This window comes from Festucalex cinctus, chromosome 1 (assembly GCF_051991245.1).
Source record: "Festucalex cinctus isolate MCC-2025b chromosome 1, RoL_Fcin_1.0, whole genome shotgun sequence".
Taxonomy (NCBI): Eukaryota; Metazoa; Chordata; class Actinopteri; order Syngnathiformes; family Syngnathidae; genus Festucalex; species Festucalex cinctus.
In genome coordinates this window covers 12,635,981-12,657,944 of record NC_135411.1, presented here as the reverse complement: position 1 = coordinate 12,657,944, position 21,964 = coordinate 12,635,981, and the positions used below count along the sequence as shown (strand labels likewise).

The 21,964-nt window shown below is 39.7% G+C and overlaps 2 protein-coding genes across 4 annotated transcripts; one reads left to right on the top strand and one right to left on the bottom strand.

Annotated features, from left to right (window-relative positions):
• Window positions 1-2,270: 2,270 nt before the first annotated feature.
• Window positions 2,271-10,759, bottom strand: LOC144006547 (sodium- and chloride-dependent GABA transporter 3-like). Its single transcript, XM_077505442.1, has 14 exons — window positions 10,324-10,759; window positions 10,133-10,267; window positions 8,926-9,066; window positions 8,281-8,362; window positions 8,067-8,199; window positions 7,847-7,981; window positions 7,604-7,707; window positions 7,411-7,535; window positions 5,388-5,500; window positions 4,940-5,077; window positions 4,710-4,812; window positions 4,512-4,612; window positions 2,470-2,640; window positions 2,271-2,375 (listed from the first exon to the last, which is right to left on the bottom strand). Exons 1-14 carry the CDS (start codon window positions 10,505-10,507, stop codon window positions 2,271-2,273), a joined length of 1,770 nt encoding a protein of 589 aa, XP_077361568.1. The 5' UTR covers window positions 10,508-10,759.
• A 3,311-nt stretch (window positions 10,760-14,070) lies between these two features.
• gadd45aa (growth arrest and DNA-damage-inducible, alpha, a) lies at window positions 14,071-21,892 on the top strand. Of its 3 annotated transcripts, XM_077517400.1 has the most exons (6): window positions 14,155-14,196; window positions 14,285-14,416; window positions 14,522-14,586; window positions 18,777-18,878; window positions 19,014-19,242; window positions 21,067-21,892. In XM_077517400.1, the coding sequence occupies exons 4-6, from the start codon at window positions 18,778-18,780 to the stop codon at window positions 21,178-21,180; spliced, it is 444 nt and encodes a 147-aa protein (XP_077373526.1). In that variant the 5' UTR covers window positions 14,155-14,196; window positions 14,285-14,416; window positions 14,522-14,586; window position 18,777; the 3' UTR covers window positions 21,181-21,892. The 3 variants fall into 3 exon arrangements, with proteins under 3 accessions (XP_077373516.1, XP_077373526.1, XP_077373506.1); XM_077517390.1 differs by lacking the exon at window positions 14,285-14,416 and having other exon boundaries at window positions 14,071-14,196; XM_077517380.1 differs by lacking the exons at window positions 14,155-14,196; window positions 14,285-14,416; window positions 14,522-14,586 and adding an exon at window positions 18,089-18,355.
• Window positions 21,893-21,964: the final 72 nt, after the last annotated feature.

Below are 21,964 nucleotides of genomic sequence, written 5' to 3'. Positions count from 1 at the left end.
CACTATCTGAATTGGAAAAGGGACCCTGGGGCCACAAGGTGCGGCGCCCGTGTATTTTTTATTTTTTTTTCTTCCTTTGGATAATTGACTCTTTGCCTGCTTGCATATAATTCGTCAGTCGAAGAGACGCTGACGACCTCGCAACCTTGCAAACACTCACTTCCTATCTCCTCACGCGCATTACTCACTCGCATATGCACGTGGACACAAACACGCACATTAAAGGCGAGGGTTCTGTTTGACCCCCCCACCCCCTTGCCCCTCCTCCACCTGCCCCAGAGGAGCCAGCAAGCTGGAATGAGAAGAGGGAGCAAGCGGCGAGTTATCGGATGAAAAAGCTGAGATGATAGATGGGCCGCATTGTGGCATTATGAATGAATTAGACCTCCCAAATACCTTGAGCAGTGCAAACTGTCAGCCGGTGTCTTTGATAATCTGCGAGCTCTTTCTACATTCAAAGGGTCCGAGCGGCGTGCGGGCAGAATTAATTGAGCAATCAGGCTATTAGAGAGAAACATCATCCTGAGCCCTTTTTCCTCGTGTAGCGCAATTCATCACGAATGCGATCTCCTACTCCACTTCTGCTCTTCAAACATGAACATTATTGTGATAAGACGCAGGAAGCTTTTGTCTTCTTCCGTACTTTATCATGGCTGTCAGCGGTTTCTTGAGGCCTTCGTCTCACACAACCTGCTCTATTTTTCAAACCATTTATTTTTGGAAAACATACCGCGATGATGTAGACTTCTTTACCTCCTCTTTCTTTACCTTTTTAGTTTTGTGGTTAGTCATAAGCTTTATTCAGAGGTGGCAAAAGTATTCGCACCCTGTGACACACAGATTTTAAAATGTAATTAAGTACAAAAGTTAAAATTTAATGTATTTTTACTGGCAATTATATCCATACAATACCTGTTTTGATAACTGATTCTTCTCTGACTTGATGACTTGATTTGAATACATTTTTTTTTCTTCAGTAGGTCTTGAAATGTGGTATGAAGTACCACTAGTGGTACACAGCTCCTTCTCGTGGTACATAATATATTTTCATGTAACTTTTTTTTTTTTATATATATATATATATAATATTATACATCCATCCAGCCATCCATCCATTTTCTTGACCGCTAATTCCTCATAAGGGTTGCAGGGGGTGCTGGAGCCTATCTCAGCTGGCTTTGGGCAGTAGGCGGTTGACACCCGGAAATGATTGCCAGCCAATCGCAGTTTTTAAGAAAATATTTTCGGCAATTTTAATTCAATTGAAATTTTATGTGCAATGCAGTTATTTTTTTTCCATTATATTTAAGCATAATGTTAATTTCTAAACTCTGTAATACCATGGATTAAACTTTATTATTATTTTTTTCCCACCTTTCGAAGAGTGCATGTTTTAAGTACAGTTCAGTTGTATTTAACTTTTAACTACAATGCATTTTTGAATTTAACTTTTGGAAATATATTTTTTTCTCAAACATTTATTTTGGTGCAATTGTTATTCTTTGTGCAATGCCGCACAGTTTCCTTCAGGAGGTTATATTTAAGCCACAGTGTCAATGTTGAAACTGTGCAAAATGTACCATGCTTTTACTAACAATGAGAAAAAAAAGAAAAACGAAAAAAAAAAAAAAAAAAAGTCTTGTTACATGTGTTTTTTTTTTGTTTTGTTCTTTTACAGAATGGATAAAACGAAAGTATGACTATAGTTATATTATAACATTAATTTCATCATTCAGTTGTTCATCTCAACCTTCTATTATTTATTGAAAGGAATCCTGCTATGACGCAAGCACACGCACAAACACACACAATGACCATATCGCAAACACACGGGCATCTAGCGCCCTCTGGCGGAAAACATAGAAAACTGTTAAAGGATTAATGCTACTATGCTGTGACACATTTCATATACTTACTGTTACTTATGATAACAATGAGTGTATAGTTAAAGTTATTCAGGAAAAAATGAATTTATTTGTATTTTTTAGCATTCTCTATTGTTCAATAAAGCATATTTAACCTAACAATACAATAATTAATAATTCACAGTAAACACATAAATTGTTTAATTAAATGCAGACTGATTTAAACGTTTAATCCAAAGTTGGTACATTTTAGAGTTTGTTGGGGGGAGTATTCCTGGCCAAAAATAATATTTGCTTATCTACGGTACATAAGACACAGTATATTTATCATTTGATCCACGTTACATTATCCTTAAATACACCCATTATGTTACATGTGTCTTGTTTGTCCACGTCTGCCGGTCTTTACTCCTTTTCGAGACGTACTTCTGACTTGATCCAGTGAAATTTTTCAGACTCCACTGACACACAGAGTGACCTGTCTGTTGGCGTCGTCAACGCTATTATTCTCTGTAAACGGGGGGAGAGGCGCCATTATTGCCATTAATATTTTTTTTAAAAATGGAGATAAGACCAACAATGAGCCCTGTGATGCGTATGACACCTGAGGGATTGATCCCGGCGTTTTAGCCACACTGTAGAGAATCCACAGAGGAACCATGATAACTGAAGACAATGCAAGTAATAGTCCCAGAGCATGTCCCCACCAGGGGTACTGGTAGGTGTTATTGTATTTCAAAGGCGTCAATTGGACAAGAAAGGAAAGTAATACACCCTATGGATGTAAGACACAAGAAAAGATGCAGTTATGATGGGCATAACAAAGAGCTGTATCCAAAATTCTGCTTCGATAATAATGCCCACTTTTGACATATCAGAGAGGTACTTAACAATGTGGTATAATCTGGTGGCTTGTGATAGAAAAAAAAAACAAAAATTTATACAGTAATGTGTTTCTTCATACTATTTTGCCTCATAAAAAAAAAAACTTTCATATTTTAAATGTATTGACAAGAAATTAAAAGGCTTCAACTCCATTGACATTGTGCTGCTCCTTCACATGTTGGCCACCTGGGGGCAGTATAATACATATACAGTATATTGATATACATGTACATGTAAACGATTCCAGCTGCTCAGTAAACTGCAGTAATAAATGTCTTTTTTTCACAGACGATAAAGACTATAAGGCCTGTGACGATGCTTACAAATTCTGCCTACATGTGTTTCTCCACTGTTCAAATATACACTGATTAAAGTAGCACTAAGGAACTTTTCAACCTTAATCAAATATTTTCATAACTCTTCTGATGAAACATGGACTTCAAACTAGTTGAATGGTACCTTTGCCACGGCTTGAGGGGCTCTGTATCATTGTTACTGGCACGAAGCAACTTTGAGGAGGACGGTAGGAACACGGAAAACTACAATTGTGCTGACTGCTTTATGGCATACGTCACTTCCCCTTTTCCCCATTTGTTACAAAGACAGAAGTCAATTTGAATGTTGATGCACGATTACTGCTTTCCTGGCAGAAGCTGCAAAACAACTGAAAAGTTTTGTCTGAGGAAACAGCAAAAGGGAAGCTATCGGGATAAAAGGACAATCAAGGATCAACATTGGCCCAGATTTCACTCGCTGCCGTGAGCTCAAAAACGATACAATGCGGGTGTCCTCAAAGGAAATGCGGTCTTCCTTCAGGCATACCATTACCACTTTTGTCCGTATGGGGCGGCTATAATAAACGTAAGTTGAAAGTTCCTCAGTGTTGCTTTAATGAAGGTTTGTAACACAGCAACACCAATGCTATTCGTTAGCCTCTCTATGGTATTTCTCATTATTTGTTAGCATTGAGCCAGCAGAGTGGTGGTTTTAAATACACAACATGGACTCTTAAAGTTGTTGTTTTTTTTTAAATGATTGTTCTATCTGCCAAACTGTTCCTTGATTTGAAGTGAGTTGAGTTCCCTGCAAGTAGATTTTATTTATAAAGCACCTCTCACGGTGAAAGCAGAAGTGGTTGACAGTTAACTCATTCACTCCCAGCCATTTTCACATTTCGCAATCCCGTTCACTCCCGGCTGTTTTACTGGATTTTGACTGATTTTGCAAGGCCCACAGAATATTGTGTTCTATTGCTATAAAAGCATGGGACCTATCAAAAGAAAGATTAAAGTTTCTTCTTTTATCAGGAAAAAAAAAAGAAAAAAAAAGAGTATGTTTCTATCTGTTTCCGTTTTGCAGCAATTAGGATTAGAAGAGAGCTAAGTTTAATCAGTTTTCACAAATCTATTTAAAATTGTAAGTAATTGAGCTTTTTTTCTCGATGGCCCTGGTTGATCTCCTTTGCTCTGCTGCCACCAGCTGGCCGTTTGTGTAATAACTACCATTTCTGCAGCCGTTCTTTGCAGTTGAGAGGCTGCATCAAAGCCTTCTGTATGCTCTAGCATAAAAACAAACAAACAAAAAAAAAAAAACATGTATAAATACGTCTTTGGGACACTTAAAACGTAAAAAAAAAAACTTATTTACACGTTATTGGGAGCAAATGAGTTAAGATCCAAAATAGTAGTCGTGAAAATATTACAAACATTTCTGCAATTGTTATTGCAGGGTCAGAGGACTGAAAGAATGGAGTTTACTTACAGTAGATAAAAAAGGAGTAACGTACTTCCAACAATATTTCATATAAAATGAAGGCCGATAGCCAATCATATCCTTGATTCTATTGTAATAATTATCAGCACCTTGGAGACAGATAGAAAGTTATCAGGTTATGTTATGGATCACATACAGTATCGTGATGGTTTTTTTTTTCTTTGTGTGTGTGTCCTTAAAGCTCACCATATATCCATCCTATGCAAAGTGACTCCAGAAGGGCAAACGTGATCAGGGGGATGCCACTGCAGGCATAATAGTCAAAAAGCTGAAACACATACAGTCCTCCCTGCAGGCCATAAAATCAACATCAGAAAGTGGCACCAGAAATCTGAGGCATCAAAAAAAAAATCACTAATATCTGTCCAGTAAATCGCAAACACAAACATGAGCTGTAAATATTTGAACGCACTCACCTCAGTGACCATACATAGACCGACGCAAAAGGAAATGCCACACAGAACCAGCAGCAGGATTTTACGTCGGTGTCCAGTGAAAAACACGGACGGGTACAAATCTGATATCGTTGTGACCAGTCCTTCAAGATACACAAACTGTGGGGGGGGGAAATTATTTTTTTTATCAATATTTTTGAAACAGAAGTAAATGTTTTGAAGCTATCATTAGTTTGTTTATTTATTTACTCTATTATTGTTTATGTACTTTCATATCACGACTAATGTGCAATAAGAGGGTTTTAGTAAACAAGCACAATGTCAATAATTAATTGAATACTGATTTAATTATCTCTTTATTTATCTTCATAATGATGGGCAGAATTATTGACACAGCACTTGGATAGCATTAGATTGTACCTACCTAGCGTAGTTTTGTGGCGAATTAATGTTTTGAAAATAATTTTACCTCACTGTCGATTCCCAGGAAGATAATCATGATGAAAAAGAAGGCAGCCCAGAGTTGCGGCAAAGGCATCATGGCTACTGCCCGAGGGTATGCGATGAATGCGAGGCCCGGACCTGCAAGTGACCCGTAGCGGAGGTCAATACGTGTCATTGAGGTAAGGAATGACAAATGAGGAGAAACCGCATCTGTCATTGTGTGAAGAGCACACTCGTGCAAATAAATAAGATGGCGAAAATAAAAGTCGCAGTATGATTTCAATAAACAAACATACAGTGTTGGAATGTAATTTGTGCAATATCGTTGTACGGGCAACAATTGTAAAACAAATTGTGCAGTGGTGTACAATTGTACTACATAATATGAAAAAAAAATCCTGTCACACACACACACACTACTGAAATGCTCTCTCATGAACTATTGAAATGTTTACACAAAAACTACTGATGGGCTTTCACTCACTACTGATTTTTTTCTTCTGAAATGCATTAAATAAATTTTTGCACTTCTAAAACGCTCGCCAATATACTACTCAATCACTCTCATGCACTAATAAAACGTTTTGTTCACATGCTGTACACTACTAAATTGCTCACACAAAACTGAAACACTCATACTACTGAAATGCTACTACGGAAATGCACGACTCAAACACTCTCTTATACTACAGAAACGCTCATGCACCACGGAAACACTCTCATACACCTATGAAAGGCTCTCTCACACACTCCTGAGATTCTCTCACACAATGATTTTGTCACTTTTTAAAACTTCAGAAACACTCATACACCACTGAAAGACTCTCACACACTTATGAAGCGCTCTCACACACTACTGAAATTGTTTTACACTATGAAAATGCTCTCACACAATTTTTGTGACTTTCTCAAAATACATAACCACTCATACACCACTGAAACACTCTCATACACTTATGAAGCCCTGTCACATGCACTCCTAAAATGCTCTCACACTATTATTTTGTCACTTTCTTAAACTATAGAAACACCCGTACACTACTGAAAGACTCTCACACTCTTAAGAAGCGCTCTCACGCACACTACTGAAATGCTCTTACACAGTTTTTTCACTTTCTAGAACTTCAGAACTCATACACGACTGAAACCCGTCATACACTTTAAGCACTCTCACAAACATTACTGAAATGCTCTCACACATTATACTTAAATGTCTCGCACAAACTGCTCAAATGTTTTTCACTCACTCACTCACTCACTCACTCACTTCTAAAGTGCTCTCAAGCAAGTTACTGAAACACTCACCCACATACTACTGAAGTGAGCTCTAATACATACCATTCACATACACTACTGAAACACTGAATTGCCTCAGTCACGTTTTTTTCCAGTTGCTCATACTACAGAAACGTTCACAAATTACTTTTATATGTTTTTTGTAGGGCAGCACGGTGGATGACTGGTTAGCACGTCGCCTCCCAGTTCTGAGGACTCCGGTTCAAGTCCAGGCTTCGGCCATTCCTGGGTGGAGTTTGCATGTTCTCCCCGTGCCTGCGTGGGTCTTCTCCGGGTACTCCGGTCTCCTCCCACATTCCAAAGACATGCATGGCAGGTTAATTGGACGTTCCGAATTGTCCCTAAGTGTGCGTGTGAGTGTGGATGTTTGTTTGTCTCTGTGTGCCCTGCGATTGGCTGGCAACTAGTCCAGGGTGTCCCCCGCCTACTGCCCAGAGCCAGCTGAGATAGGCGCCAGCACCCCCCGCGACCCTTGTGAGGAATAAGTGGTCAAGAAAATGGATGGGTGGATGGATGTTTTTTGTATTTAATATGTGTGAGAGATAATTTTCAGGTTTTCTGTTGTGAGTGTTTTAGTAGTGTGTGAGGTAACCCTGAATTATGTCTCTAAATGAGACTGTTGTCGTCGTCAAAACATTACAAACTTGTTACTGTCACGCTTGGTGTCTTTGTCATTTCAAAGCATATAGCAAATTTTCTACAATGCACATTATTTTGATGGTTTAAATTTGACAACAGGAAATTGGTCACACCTGATTCAGCAACTTCCGAGATGTCCACACCCAGCTCATAGGACATAAAGCCAAGCACTGAGAAGATTGCAATGCCAGCGACAAGGCTGGTTGAACTGTTCAGGACGCACAGTGCAAACGTGTCTCTGGAATGAAGAAAGTCACACGTGGAAGACGGATGAACAAAGCAAGTGCGAGAATGAGTTGTTCTTACTTGTAGCAGTTGTTATTGAATTGGTTGTAACTTCCCAAAGATGCCAAACAGCCTGTGCAGACAGCATAAGAGAACAATATCTGGCTGGCGGCATCCATCCACACCTGTGTTGTATATACAATACAGAACAGTGATCCAACTCTGACATGAATGTAAATAAATTTGACATGCCATTGGTGCAGATCGGGAAGAAATCACGCGTTTGCTGTCTTTCCGAGAAAGTCTGGAATATATTTGACTTACTTGCGGCTCAGACAGACGTGCGGGATCAGGAGAGAGGTAAAAGCGAATTCCATCCATGGCCCCGGGCAAGGTCAGACCACGGACAAGCAAAGCAATCATCATCACGTAGGGAAACGTGGCCGTGAAGTAGACGACCTGGAAGGAGGTCGCTATCAGTACAATAGTTTGACTTTTTTTTTTGGTGTGCTATTTTTGGTGTCGTTATTGTTTGGCATATCACCTTTCCTGAAGACTTGACACCTTTCCAGACACAGAAGTAGCATATAATCCAGCTGAGCACGAGACACCCGGCCAGATCCCAGCGAATACTTCCCATTTCTTCAATCCCTCCAGACAAATTCAGGACCCTCCTCCTAAAAAAAAAAAAAGACATTTCGGAAGACGTTTAGCCAGTCTCACTGATTGGCTCATGTCGACAGTGAAAGAATACATACTGCCAGAATTCTTCAACTGAAGATGTTGCATTTGCGGAGATGTTGGATTTGGAGTGACTGTTACGATAATCAACACAGTCGCCTTAAAAAAAAAAAAGAAGAAGAAGAAATTACGTTAGTGTTTTTGTCGAATTTGTCTTTTACAGTGTTAATCACTCGGGGGGAAAAAGAAACACACATCCGGCATGGCAAATAAAGAAACTCTCTTGTGCTATGTGATCTGCAGGTATGTTGCGTTATCATTAGCGTTGTTCCGATACCGTTTTTTGGCTCCCGATACCGATACGCAGCTTTGCATTATCGGCCGATACCGATACCATACCGATACTTAAGGTTTTTTTTTCCTCAACATGAAAAAGCTGTCCTGTCATTGGTTCAGAGCATTCAAGGGCCAATAGGATATCTTAGATCGGCATGCAGTGAACATGTCACATACCAGTGAATGTCGTGCACCAGCAAGACACAAGATGCTGCATCCAAAATTATATATTAGCGTTGGAATTAATGGTATCGGCATGTTACTTGTGAGTAGTCACCGATACTGATACCACTGTTTTAATGTAGTATCGGCACCTCTGCCGATACCAGTATCGGTATCAGAACAACACCAGTTATCATTCATGACGTCAGGTGAATATGGCGTACCTGTGTTCCAGGTGTTGTTACAGCTGGCCCAGGGGAGTTCATCATGGAAGGACGAAAAGAAGTAGAGGAAGCCCCATGCCAGGATGATGACGTAATACATTACCGTGAACAACATGACCACAAGACTGCCATACCCTAACCCTGTAAACAGTATGGATGTAACGATATCTAAACATCACGATACGATATTATCACGATATTGTGGGGGTGTTGGCGATATTTAAAAAAGATCACTATATTGTACAAAAAAAAGACCTCATACTAAAAAAAAAGCACAAAATTGTACTTTTGTACATAACAGCAATGCATATAAACCACCTATAATCTCTAATTACAATATTGAGGCACTTACTTGCTAATGCAAGCACACATTGATTGCTCCACAAGCAAATTCGGTTCCCCTTCATCTGCCAATTAGCATAGATTTGAAACATAGAAGGCCAAAACATCCCTAATGAAAATTACATTGCACTAATAAACTACCCACTAGAGGGTGCTAGAACTGCACAAATGGAAATCAACCTGACTTTTTTAACTCATTTGCTCCCAATAACGTGTAAATACGTTTTTTGTTTTATGTTTTAAGTGTCCCAAAGACGTATTTATACATTTTTTTGTATTTTTATCCTAGAGCATACAGAAGGCTTTGATGCAGCCTCTCAACTGCAAAGAACAGTTGCAGAAATGGTAGTTATTACACAAACGGCCAGCAGGTGGCAGCAGAGCAAACAAGATCAACCAGGGCCATCTAGAAAAAAAGCTAAATTACTTGGAATTTTAAATAGATTTGCGAAAAGTGATGAAACTTAGCTCTCTTGTAATGCTAATTGCTGCAAATCGGAAACAGATAGAAACATACTTTTTTTCCTGATGAAAGAAGAGACTTTAATTTTTCTTTTGGTAAGTTCCATGCTTTTATAGCAATTGAACACAATATTCTGTGGGCCTTGCAAAATCAGTCAAAATCCAGTAAAACAGCCGGGAGCGAACGGGATCATTTCTGTGAAAATGGCTGGGAGTGAATGAGTTAACAGATGTGTTCCTTTTAATTATTGTGAACATGACGACGACGATATTGTGGCAGTTTAAATATCACAATATCACGATATTGCCCATATCGTTACATCCCTAGTAAACAGTTAAGCAATACTAATGTCAACCAAAATTCTCTGTCGTCTGCCTCTGTGTTGAATGTTCGACCGTGTACCTTCAAGTAAAGGACAAATTTTCCTCCAGCACGTGATACCACCTTGACCGGTTAACTGTCCCAAAGATACTTCCATGAAGAAGATGGGGATTCCGCAGGTGACCAGGAACAGCACGTACGGGACCAGGAAGACACCTAAGGAGACAACTGGGTGACAAGTGCAGTGTGTGACGCTGATGTTGCATCCTTACCGCCTCCATTCTTGAAGCACAGATAAGGAAATCTCCAGACGTTCCCCAGACCGATGATTTCGCCAACCACTGCGAGAATGAACTCTCTCTTGTTGGCCCATTTGCCTCTCTTGATCAACAGAGGGTCCTTCGGATCTTGGTCACCTCTCAGTGGATTCACTTCGCCACTATTTGTTGGCTCCATTTGCAGTTTGACCTTGATCTTGAGAATGTCAATGCGATTTAACGGACCTCACGCATTCAGCATCCGGTGGCAAAAGTCCGATGACAAAATAGTTTCCACTGTCAATATGTTACGAGCTACTCGGACTTCATTTGACTGAAAAATGACCCCCGCAAATTCGAATCCCGAACCTCAGACCTGTGAGGCTGATATACTAACGGTATTCATTTCGTAGAACGGACTGTCTAACTAAATTCTAAGGAGTACCTAGGTTGTAGTTTGCGATTTATAACTCAAGATATTCATTATTAACTCCTCACTAACCATCTTAACCAGGTGGTTTATTCATTGACTGTATGCTTCGCAGTACCAAAGTCAATTTAAAGTGCTTTTATTATCATTTTTCCTTAACCAATTAAATTACATCAGGTTTATTATTCCACGTCTTGTGCACCCAATCAAAACACTGCACAAATTTGTGAACTATTAAAAAAATAATAATAATTATTACACGCTACTGCAGTGATCAATTGAATTTGAATCGTGTTAAAACGACACTAAATGACAGAGAATAAATTTTAGCAGAAATGACCAGATAATATTTATCAGTAAAACTCAATTGAAACATCAATCATTTAAGGATTTCATTGAATCATGTGACAACAAACAGCATTAATCATGATTAAAATGTCCCGTAAATGTACCTTGAGCTGTAAATGTACCTTTTTTTTTCTTCTTTTTTTTCTGATGATGTGTTTTAACAGATTGTTAAGTATCAGTGATACTTTCATAAACTTGACGCCCTCCAAGTGGATTGGACCAATCGGAAAAGAGTGATACGATCTCTGCTCCTCAGTGCAGTATATCCACTGTTCTTTTTTTTTTCCATTTGACAATTCATGCCTGTAAAGCTGAGTTTGAGACACCCAACTTTGATCGATAGTCAATAATCAAACTATATTCAATAAAAAGCAGTTGGTGTAAATATATACAGTAGTTTATCAAATTGTTCTATGTGTGAATGTTCTCTGGTTGCTTTCTCTCTATACTGAAAAAATATTATGTCCTAATGATATAAAATGATAGCCAAAGCCTGAGTTTTGACAAAAGCGAGCCTTTTCATAAATAAATTAGCCTCATTTCCACTTGAATGCTCTGAGTAGAAAAATTAGCACTTGTTCACTTGTTTGTCTCCTTCAGCTAAACTTTGTGGTACATCTTGAGTAATAACCTTGGTTATTGTTTCACCAGTGAACACACGAGACACGACACGTGTTAGCATTTAGGTGGAATAGTGGGAATAGTGTCAGGTTGTAAGTAGTGTATAAAAGCGCTCCATGTTAGATTATTAGCCATGTTTAGTCTTCTTTTGTCAAAAACTTTATTAATTAGGAACTATTTTCATACTCCACGTGCAATTACTTTTAAAATGATACAAAAACAAAGAGAGTATAGAGTATATGCCACAGAATTGGCGGAACGGTTTTTGCACATCAGTTTGTTTCCGGTTCGGTTTGCGACGTGTGGGCTGCGTCAAAAATACTTGTGCTTACGATTTTGTGCCCCTCGGTTGCGCGTTCCGATTTTATGCCCCTCGGTTACGCGTTCGCAACCCGGACCGGAAACAAACTGATGTGCAAAATCACGTCCCGCCTCTTCCGTGGCATATACCCCATTGTGTTACTTTTGCCTATGACTAGCATACAAACCAGGCGGATTGTTATAGTAGTCAAATGACATTTCATTACGTTTTAAAATCAAAATAAACAAATCAAATTGCAACAATACAAACTCCAATGCTTTTCAATGAGCGGAGCGCTTCCTTTTACCAAGTTGACCGCCATTTTGACTTGTGACGTACGCTTGGAATTGCCAGTGGGTATGAATGCGGCGGTTCTTTGTCTATATGTGCCTGGTGATTGACTGGCGGCCAGTCCAGAGGTTACCCTGCCTCTTGCCCAGTTGGGATTGAGCGCCAACGACCTTTGATCCTGATCAAGCGCTGTACAAAATGGATGGATGGATGGATGGATGGATGGATGGGTTGGTTGGATGGATGGATGGATGGATGGATGGATGGGTTGGATGGATGGGTTGGATGGATGGGTTGGATGGATGGATGGATGGATGGATGGGTTGGTTGGATGGATGGATGGATGGATGGATGGATGGATGGATGGATGGATGGATGGATGGATGGATGGATGGATGGATGGGTTGATGGATGGATGGATGGATGGATGGGTTGGTTGGATGGATGGATGGATGGATGGTTGGATGGGTTGGATGGATGGACTTGGATGGATGGATGGATGGATGGGTGGGTTGGATGGATGGATGGATGATGGATGGATGGATGGGTTGGATGGGTTGGTTGGATGGATGGATGGATGGATGGACTTGGATGGATGGATGAATGGATGGTTGGATGGGTTGATGGATGGATGGATGGATGGGTTGGTTGGATGGATGGATGGATGGATGGTTGGATGGGTTGGATGGATGGACTTGGATGGATGGATGGGTGGGTGGGTTGGATGGATGGATGGATGGAGGAATGATGGGTGGATGGATGGGTTGGATGGGTTGGTTGGATGGATGGATGGATGGATGGACTTGGATGGATGGGTTGGTTGGATGGATGGATGGATGGATTGATGGATGGATGGACTTGGATGGATGGATGGATGGATGGATGGATGGATGGATGGATGGACTTGGATGGATGGATGGATGGATGGATGGATGGATGGATGGATGGATGGATGGATGGATGGATGGATGGGTGGGTTGGATGGATGGATGCATGGATGGATGGATGGATGGTTGGATGGATGGATGGATGGATGGGTTGGTTGGATGGATGGATGGATTGATGGATTGATGGATGGATGTTGAAGTTGTTATAAACAGGTGTTCTTTTAGTAAATCTCCTGACATATTGCAGCCAATGGGTATGCTAAATAATTCATAATTCAACCAAATGATTGTTGTGTAGAAATGACATTTTAATAAATAAATAATATGAAACAAATAATAATAATAAGGGTCCCTGCAGGTAGTCTGATACATTGCATGCGCTTTCACTTTCAAATGGTGATATTTTAATGTCATCACAAGAGGGCAGCAACATATCCCTAAACTTCCACAGTCGGCCCGTCATTCACAACCTTGATGTTCAGAATCCCATAATGTATGTAATTTTTGATTATGGCATTTTTTGACATCTATTAGCTTTGCTGTGTCAGTGAAAAGCGTTAAATCTCTTTCGGCAGTAATATGAATGATGGAGTAATTTGTGTAAACGGCCATATGAATTTGTCCCCACTGTGCCAGGTTCAATGTCTGACTTCTAAAAACAACAAGTAAGTTGTTGGGGGGTTTTTGGGGGGGCGGGTTTGGAGGAGGGGGAGCGGTTATGACATAGATGATTGGATTTTGACAGATGAAAGGATCAAAGGTCGTTGGATCACGTGACAGCCTGACTCGCGCCGTTCTTTTGGATCTTGTGCGCGCTTCCGGTTGGCTTTCGCGTCGACCAGAGCGTACCAATCAGAGAGCTTCCTTTCCTCAGCGAGCGTCCCGTTGCTATGCTGTTGCCATTGGCTGGAAGTTGGAATCTGTCCAGGGACCACCTTATTCGCAGCAAGGTGGTTGAGCATCAGCTCCTGTCAGTTCCCCCGGTGTGTTGAACTCTAAACGACAGCTGAGTGAGTAAAAGTTTTTAATAGATACGTAAACTTAAATTCGTTAATATTGTGACGTTTGGTGATTTTTATTTTTATATTTTTTTCCGAGGTGGGCGGACAGAAGGAAAGAGTGGGTTAAAAAGCTACGTTCGACACATGTGTCGCGAATACAAAATGGCAGGAGGATAGTAACGTTACTTTTCTGTTATTTTGCGCAGGTGTCAAAAGGACTCTCACATAAGTAACTAACACTGCTAACTGTGAACAAACCAACAATTAAATGCTACATTAGCCAGTTGTGACTAAAAAATATCTATATTTTTCTTGTACCGTGTGTCTTTTTCAGGTTTGAGAATCTTTAAATGCCAGAAGCTGGCACAAGAAACACGTTCGACAAGAATCTTACACGCAGTAAGTATATGTGGCTAGCCAATCGCAGGGCAGGTATTGACAAACAACCATGACACTCACATGTACAATTTGAAGTCTTCAATGAATCTGACGTGTGTTTTATGGGATGGGGGAAGAAATAAAAGTACCTGGAGAATACTCAAACACGAAAACTCGTGAAGGCTGGAGCTCGAACACAGAATCTCAAACCTGTGAGGCGAGCATGCTAGCCACTTATCCAGAATTTATACAACATGCAAATTAAACTAAGAGACATTTACAGCAAGCAAGTAGAGCCAGAGCCCAGATTTGAACCCAGTATTTTAGAACTGTGAGACACTTGTGCTAACCACTCTGGCACTGCACCATCAACATCAAACAGCTTAAGACCATAAATGGGGATATAGTTTTAGAAATTTTCTTAGTAACATGGAGGTAACTTCTGAGTTTTTAAATACACAAAAATATAAAAATGGAATAAAACTTCATGTATTGCCCAACTGTATCGCTAACTTTAAAAAGTATTATATTTCCTAAAACACATGAACTGAGGCAAATTCAGCTGTCTTAAATGAATTCTTTGTTTACACTTAGGAAACATAGGAGCATGACAGGCTCACCAGGAGATTATTACATAATTTTATGAAGCTAAAAATACATGAAGCAAGTGGATGGTAGCTTAGTGTAATTAAGTACAAGTAGGCTACTCAAGATATAGAAATTTGTTGCATTCAAACTAGTATGTCAAGTACAACGTATGCAAATATTTACTTCGGGAAATGTAACGACATAAATGTAGCATGTTGCCGCTTACCTCTGGTAATATGATAAAGTATGATAAGGGCAAAAATTTGTTTACCACCGTTCAAGTAGAAAGAACAGATAATTGTTTTCAAATGTACTCAACTTAACTTTATGTATATAGTACTTGAAAAAACAACTTCACTTGAAATAAAGTATAATACCAACAACAAAATCATACATCAAATACGTACAATTATTGTATTACAATATAATCTTTTAGGGTTAAAAGCAGTAGGGGGTCAAAGAGACACTCCTGCAGCGACTCGTCTGTGTATTAACAGGCATAACATCTACTTTATACAGTGGATGTAAAGTTCATTGGAAAATGTCAACTATTTTTTTTTTTTTTATTTTATTTTTTTTTTAATGGGAACGTCTCAGAAGCGTGGAACTGCCCATGTGGATAACATGTTTGACTAGCAAATACTTTTGAACATACTCGCAAATACATTAAAACATTTAAATATGTTTGAATGTGCTTGCAAATATGTTCAAACTAGTGTTGTTCCGATACCGGTATCAGGAGAGGCCCCGATACTGCATTAAAACAGTGGAATCGGCATCGACAAGTACTAACAAGTAGTTATTTCCGACACTAATATAGGACTTTGGATGCAGCATCTTGTGTCTTGCTTGTGCACGACATTCACTGATGTCTGACGTGTTCACTGCATGCCGAGTTAAGATATCCTATTAGCCCTTGAATGCTCTGAACCAATGGTAGGACAGCTTTTTCATGTTGAGGAAAAAAAACAAAAAACAAACTAGGTATCGGTATCGGGTGCCCAAAAAATGGTATCGGAACAACACTAGTTCAAACGTACTTGCAAATATGTTTAATTTGCAAAGTACTATACGTTTCAATGTACTTGTTGGCTAAATGCTTCAAGTGCAACTCTCCCCCCAACCAGACTTTGGTTCCACGGTCCACCCCTCACTAATTTTGCTTGGAGGACCGTTGGGGCTTGCGAGGGGGGAGAGGGTTGAGCGAAATCTGGTTGTGATTGACAGCAGCAGGGAAAACTACAATCTAAATAATTTATATACTACAATAAGCTAAATAAATTCACCAAATGCTATGCTAATAAATCATCCATCTATCCATTTTCGTGACCGCTTATTCCTCACAAGGGTTGCGGGGTTGCTGGAGCCTATCCCAGCTGTCTTTTGGCAGTAGGCCGCGTACACCCTGAACTGGTTGCCAGCCAATCCCGGCGCTAATAAATCACTAACCGGAAAATCGATATAAATATGTTTGCAAATGCTACAATGCCAACTCCAACTAGTGAAGGAGGCGTGTACAAGTGTGATCCGGTGGGTGGCAGACAACTACATCAGTTTCACTGGGATGTTGGGAGGTCGCTACTAGTCCGTGCTCATCTAATGAGAGGACAAACAGCCAAATTGTGTTTATCCCAATGTTTAACCTGAAGATGGCGCCACACAGCCGGTTTTTACCCCCACATTCAAGCGTTCAACATGCATGCACTAAAATGTCAAAATGACCAGAACATGTAGACAGCATTGGTAGACACCCAGTTTATCAGAAAAAAAAAGAAAGAAAAAAACATTTTGATTTGGCAATATAGGAAAAAAAAAAATGTCCAACGGAACTCATGCACTACAAACATGATATTAAAATAAAAAATATATATATATATATTAATAATGGAACTCATGCACTACAAACATTATATTAACATTTTAAAAAATTATATTAATAATAATAATAATTTTTACTTATTAATTTTCAAACATATTGGTAAAATGTAGGCCAAATACTAAAAATAGATAGCAATATTTTTTTAAACATGTGCATGTCTTAGTCAATAGTACCCTGATACATTATGGTGGCTAAGTTTTAAGTATTTAGCCTACAAAAATGTTCAAACGTACTTACAAATATACTTAAACGTATTTGCAAATACGTTTAAAGGTATTTCCAAGTACCTTCGCGTGTACCAGCAAATACTTTGGGACATATACGTTCAAACGTACTTGCAAATGTGTTTAAGCATGCTTACAAATTATTATTTAACTATTTTCAAATACGTTTCAGCATATTTGTAAATGTGTTGCAGGTACATTCGAGCATACCAGCAAATACATTGGAACGTATTTAAACACGTTCCAACATACTTGCAAAAGTTTAAGCTAATGGGCAGTTCCATACTTTTTATTGACAAACATGCAGGCATTTCTGATATTTCCACAATGCAACACAATGCAAAAGCTTCCTTTACACGGTGTAAACAAATGGCATATTGCATTTCTTTTGCCTGTGACTAGCATACAAAGTAGGCAGATTGTTATAGTAGTCAAACGACATTTAATTAATCACATTTCACACAAAAAAAAAAAAAAATCCTCAAAAAATCAAATTTCAACGATGCAAAATCCAATGCTTTGCAATGAGCGGAGAACGTCATTTCACCGAGTAAGACCGCCATTTTGAATTGTGACGTAAGCTCGGAATTGTCCACTGTACAGTAGAAGTTAAATAAATAAATAAATAAATAAATAACCACTCAAGCAAAGTGCATCTCGTATCAAAATGAAAGACACCTGGAAAATCTAGTTAAGTACAATAATAAGAAGTATTTTCAGTTTGTTACTTTCCACCATGAGAGTCCAAACTTTTTTTTTCTTTTTTTTTTTTTTTTCCCAACGGCTGCAGAAGCAACAAGAGTCAGGTTGGGCCCGCCCTCCGTGCAATCTCACTGGAGGTTCGTCCTAGAAATTAGCATAGGGCCAATCAGGACCGCATATGCAAATGTCTCCCGTGACTGCCATTGTCCTCGGACGCTCTTATGTGAAGTTGCTAGATTTTCACGCCTCAGTTCAGTTGCACTCGAAGCAAGCGACGCTCAACACGCCTGTGTTTAGAAGACAAGAGAAGCCTCCAGAAATTCGCTTGAAATTGGATTTGGGATTGTATGTACAACATGACATTTGAGGAAATAAGTGGGGATTACTCTCAAGAAAGGTATGGATTCACTTTTGCAGCACTCTTCCCTTGATCATTTTATTTTTATTTTTGCTGTGTGTGGTGCGTGCATGCAGACTTGCCGGCCGGCGTGTGAGTATGTAGACGCGACGAATATGTAAATGAAGTGAGCGAAAAAAAATGGATATCAAAGTATTCAGCAAAATCTGGTGCACTTTATTACCTCAAACGACGCCGCAAACGGCTTGAAAGTGAGGAAACGGCACTGTGCATGTACACGTTCAAAAAAGTGCTAACATCTGCCTCTTGCGTTTGCAGTCGTTGGCCAAAAGACGTTCAAAGACAACAAAAGAGGATTTTTTTTTTTTTAAGAGTCGTCTCGCAATAGCATCGGCAGTAAATTACAACTTTTCATGTGTCCTTTTGCTAACGAGTCCACTTTTTTTGGACGCCGTTGCAGAATGGATTCAGTGGCGAAAGCCTTAGAAGAAATCCTGACCAGAGCCTTGCCACAGGACTGCATAACTGTGGGCGTCTATGAGGCAGCAAAGTCCCTCAATGTGTAAGTACAGGATAATAAATTCCTATCATCACACCATTCATCCTTTCATGCATATCTACATTTTTTTTTAAATTGTATGCACAAGACTTTTCTGTTGTTGTCAACAATCGTCTATTGTCACGTTTTCCTCCCCAGGGACCCCGACAATGTGGTCTTGTGCATCTTGGCGGCCGATGACGAAGACGTGAAAGACGTGGCCCTGCAGATCCACTTTACGCTCATCCAGGCTTTCTGCTGCGAGAATGACATCAACATCCTGAGAGTGAACAACACCCGGCGCCTGGCTCAAATTCTGGCGGCGGGAGGAGGAGGAGGAAAGCAGAGCGGGGGCGAGCCCTTGGACCTGCACTGTGTGCTTGTCACTGTAAGTACATCGTGATGTCATCACTGCGCTCAAGTCTATTTATCTTTTATTTATTTTTTACCCTTTACATTTGAAAGTAGATCTCTACTGTCTGAATATGCTCATTCATGCAGTCATCTCCGTCTCAGGGAATTAAATTGATTGCAATTTGCAACTGGACTATTCAATTTATTTTCTAGAAGACGTTTCGCCTCACAGCAGTGCAAGGCGTCGTCAGGTCATGCACATAAGCTCGAAAACCCAAGTCAGAGGCAAACCCCACCAAGAATGGTATCAAGCTGTCGGGATGCTAAATGACTGTTTTTCAAGTACAATCGGCATTTGGGTGGAAGTACCATTGTTATTATTCCATTTTATTGTAGGAAAAAAAGGTTGTGGAGCTTCCTCAAGGCCACATTTGTTCTTTGAAGGGAAGACTTTGTCTAAGTACGCCAATAGGTCAACTACATACGTTTGAAATTTTGATTGATTGAGAGCTTGTATGAACATGAACCAGGGAGCATTGACAAAAGCAACAGATTCAGAGGAGCAAGATTTCCCCCATCCTCTGTTTTAAATTACATGCACTTGCCATTGAAAAATTCCCTGTCTAACTTGAGAAAGAAAAATCCACAGTTTAGCCAAATAGCTATTAGAAATTAGCAATTAAGAAAAAAAAAAATCAACAAACAACAATAGTCCAGTTGCCTTTATTCAGCCTTTGTGGATTACCATGAAGTGGATGACTGACAAACTACTCACACAAAATTTTAGCAAGCACACGAGTATTATTTTTATTCCTTTTGTCAATAAGTAAGTAATTAAAAGTAATTTTTGAGTAATTATGCTATTAAGTGACAAGTCAGTTTTAGTTTTTCTACTTATTAGCTAATGTTGCATTTCTATGTGAGTCCGTTCACATAAGCAAAGCTATGAGAACACGTTCTGATAGAATGTCCACTTGTCTTTTTTTTCTACTCAATTACAACCACTATGCAAGATAGAAAAGAAAGCTTTATTTTGTGTGCGCAGGGTTTTTCAGTCATTGCACCAAGTTCTCCAAACTGCTAATGGCCTTGGTTAAAAAAAAACAACTTTTTGTTATTAATGTACATTTCAGAGTCTATACTATATATTAGCGGTATTAGTAGAGTTGCAATTAATGAAGTAATCGATTTGTCAAATTAATCGACAACTATTGTGATATGTGATTTGTCATTGAGGGATGTTTACCTTGAAATTATCCCAATCCGAAATTCTGAATTTCCACCTCAGTAAACAGTAAATATTCTCCGATTTCTGTCATCCTTCACAATAGCAGACTGATCATCTTTGAAGTGAATGAAAAGACATTTGGACACATCTGATTTTGCTTTGAAAATCCATTTTCTGATACATTATGGATCAAAACAGTAACTATATATTTAGAAATATTGATCTTTTTAATCCGCTGCATCAGATCAGATTCAGTATTGTCCGACGCTGAAAATCAAGCTCCTCAACTTGGGGTACAAAAAAAGTAACGGGACATCCCGACTTCTACAAAAGTAGAATGTCAAATACCTTTGCCAGATGTGCAGTATAAATGTGCACAACAGCATATTAATAACATGCAGTTAAACAAGAAATGCAGACTCTTGACCGGTAGCATGCATGAAGACGACATCAGGTGACTGAAAGTCCCGTGCGCGTTTCGGTAAACACGCACACGACTCCTCCCGCCTGCGACTTGCGAGGAATGTCGGTAGAAGGGAATACCTCATGCGCGCACACACTGACGCACACAGAGGCCGCTTGTCCGTCGAGGTGCCGCGTACATGACTCAACTCCTCCTTTCTTTTCCAGAGCCCCGAGTCTTCCGTGTGGAAGGACCCCGCCTTGAGCAAAGTCAACGTCTTCTGCAGGGAGAGCCGATGTATGGACCAGTGGGTGCCCATCATCAACCTGCCCGAACGATGAGAACAAAACCAAGAAAGGACGTTGAGAATCTGCACCCGCAGTGGATGTAAAATCAGCTGCAGATCAAGTTCCGAAGCACTACTTGGGTTGGATAAAAACAAAACCAAACAAACCAACAAAAAAAAAAAAGACAGACCCTGTTGTGTAGTTGCGATGAATTTAAAACAAAGAAAAAAAAAGTGGGATGGGGATTTCCACTTGTTCAGGAGTTGTTGTCTGTCTGTTGTGGCCCGGTGTCGTCACGGATGACGAAAATGGAGCCAGCTGGTTTGCTTTTGTTGGCGTCAGAGCCGGACGGACGTGGCGCACGCAAGAAAAGATTACATCACGCGCGACGGCCGCTGTTGTTGCTTCACGGCCCCGCGTGACGCCTTTCAGGAAAGGCGGGACGCCGAGCTCGGCGTCTCTCTTCAAACGAAGCACTTAAAGCACTGGAGCTTTTTTTTGCTATTTGAGTTCATATTTCACTCAACTGTTCATATTGATGTTGATATTTTTTTAAAAAAAAAAGGGAAGGGCTGTTAAACATCCAGTGAAGTGTGTATTTAATAATTCCTATGCCAAGTTCAATTGTTGTGTTACCATTTAAATTATTTTCAAATATATTTAAGGATATTTATGTTCTTCTTTTGTTTTTTACTTTTGCAGAGTTTGACTGGACACTCATGTTTTGATGTCAATAAAAAAAAAAAGTATTTGTTCTGAGCCAAAACAGCGTTTCTCCTTTCATTTGCGCAAAATAAGCGTTGTGACCTTTAGCATGCGGTTGTAAAGGGCGAGTCAC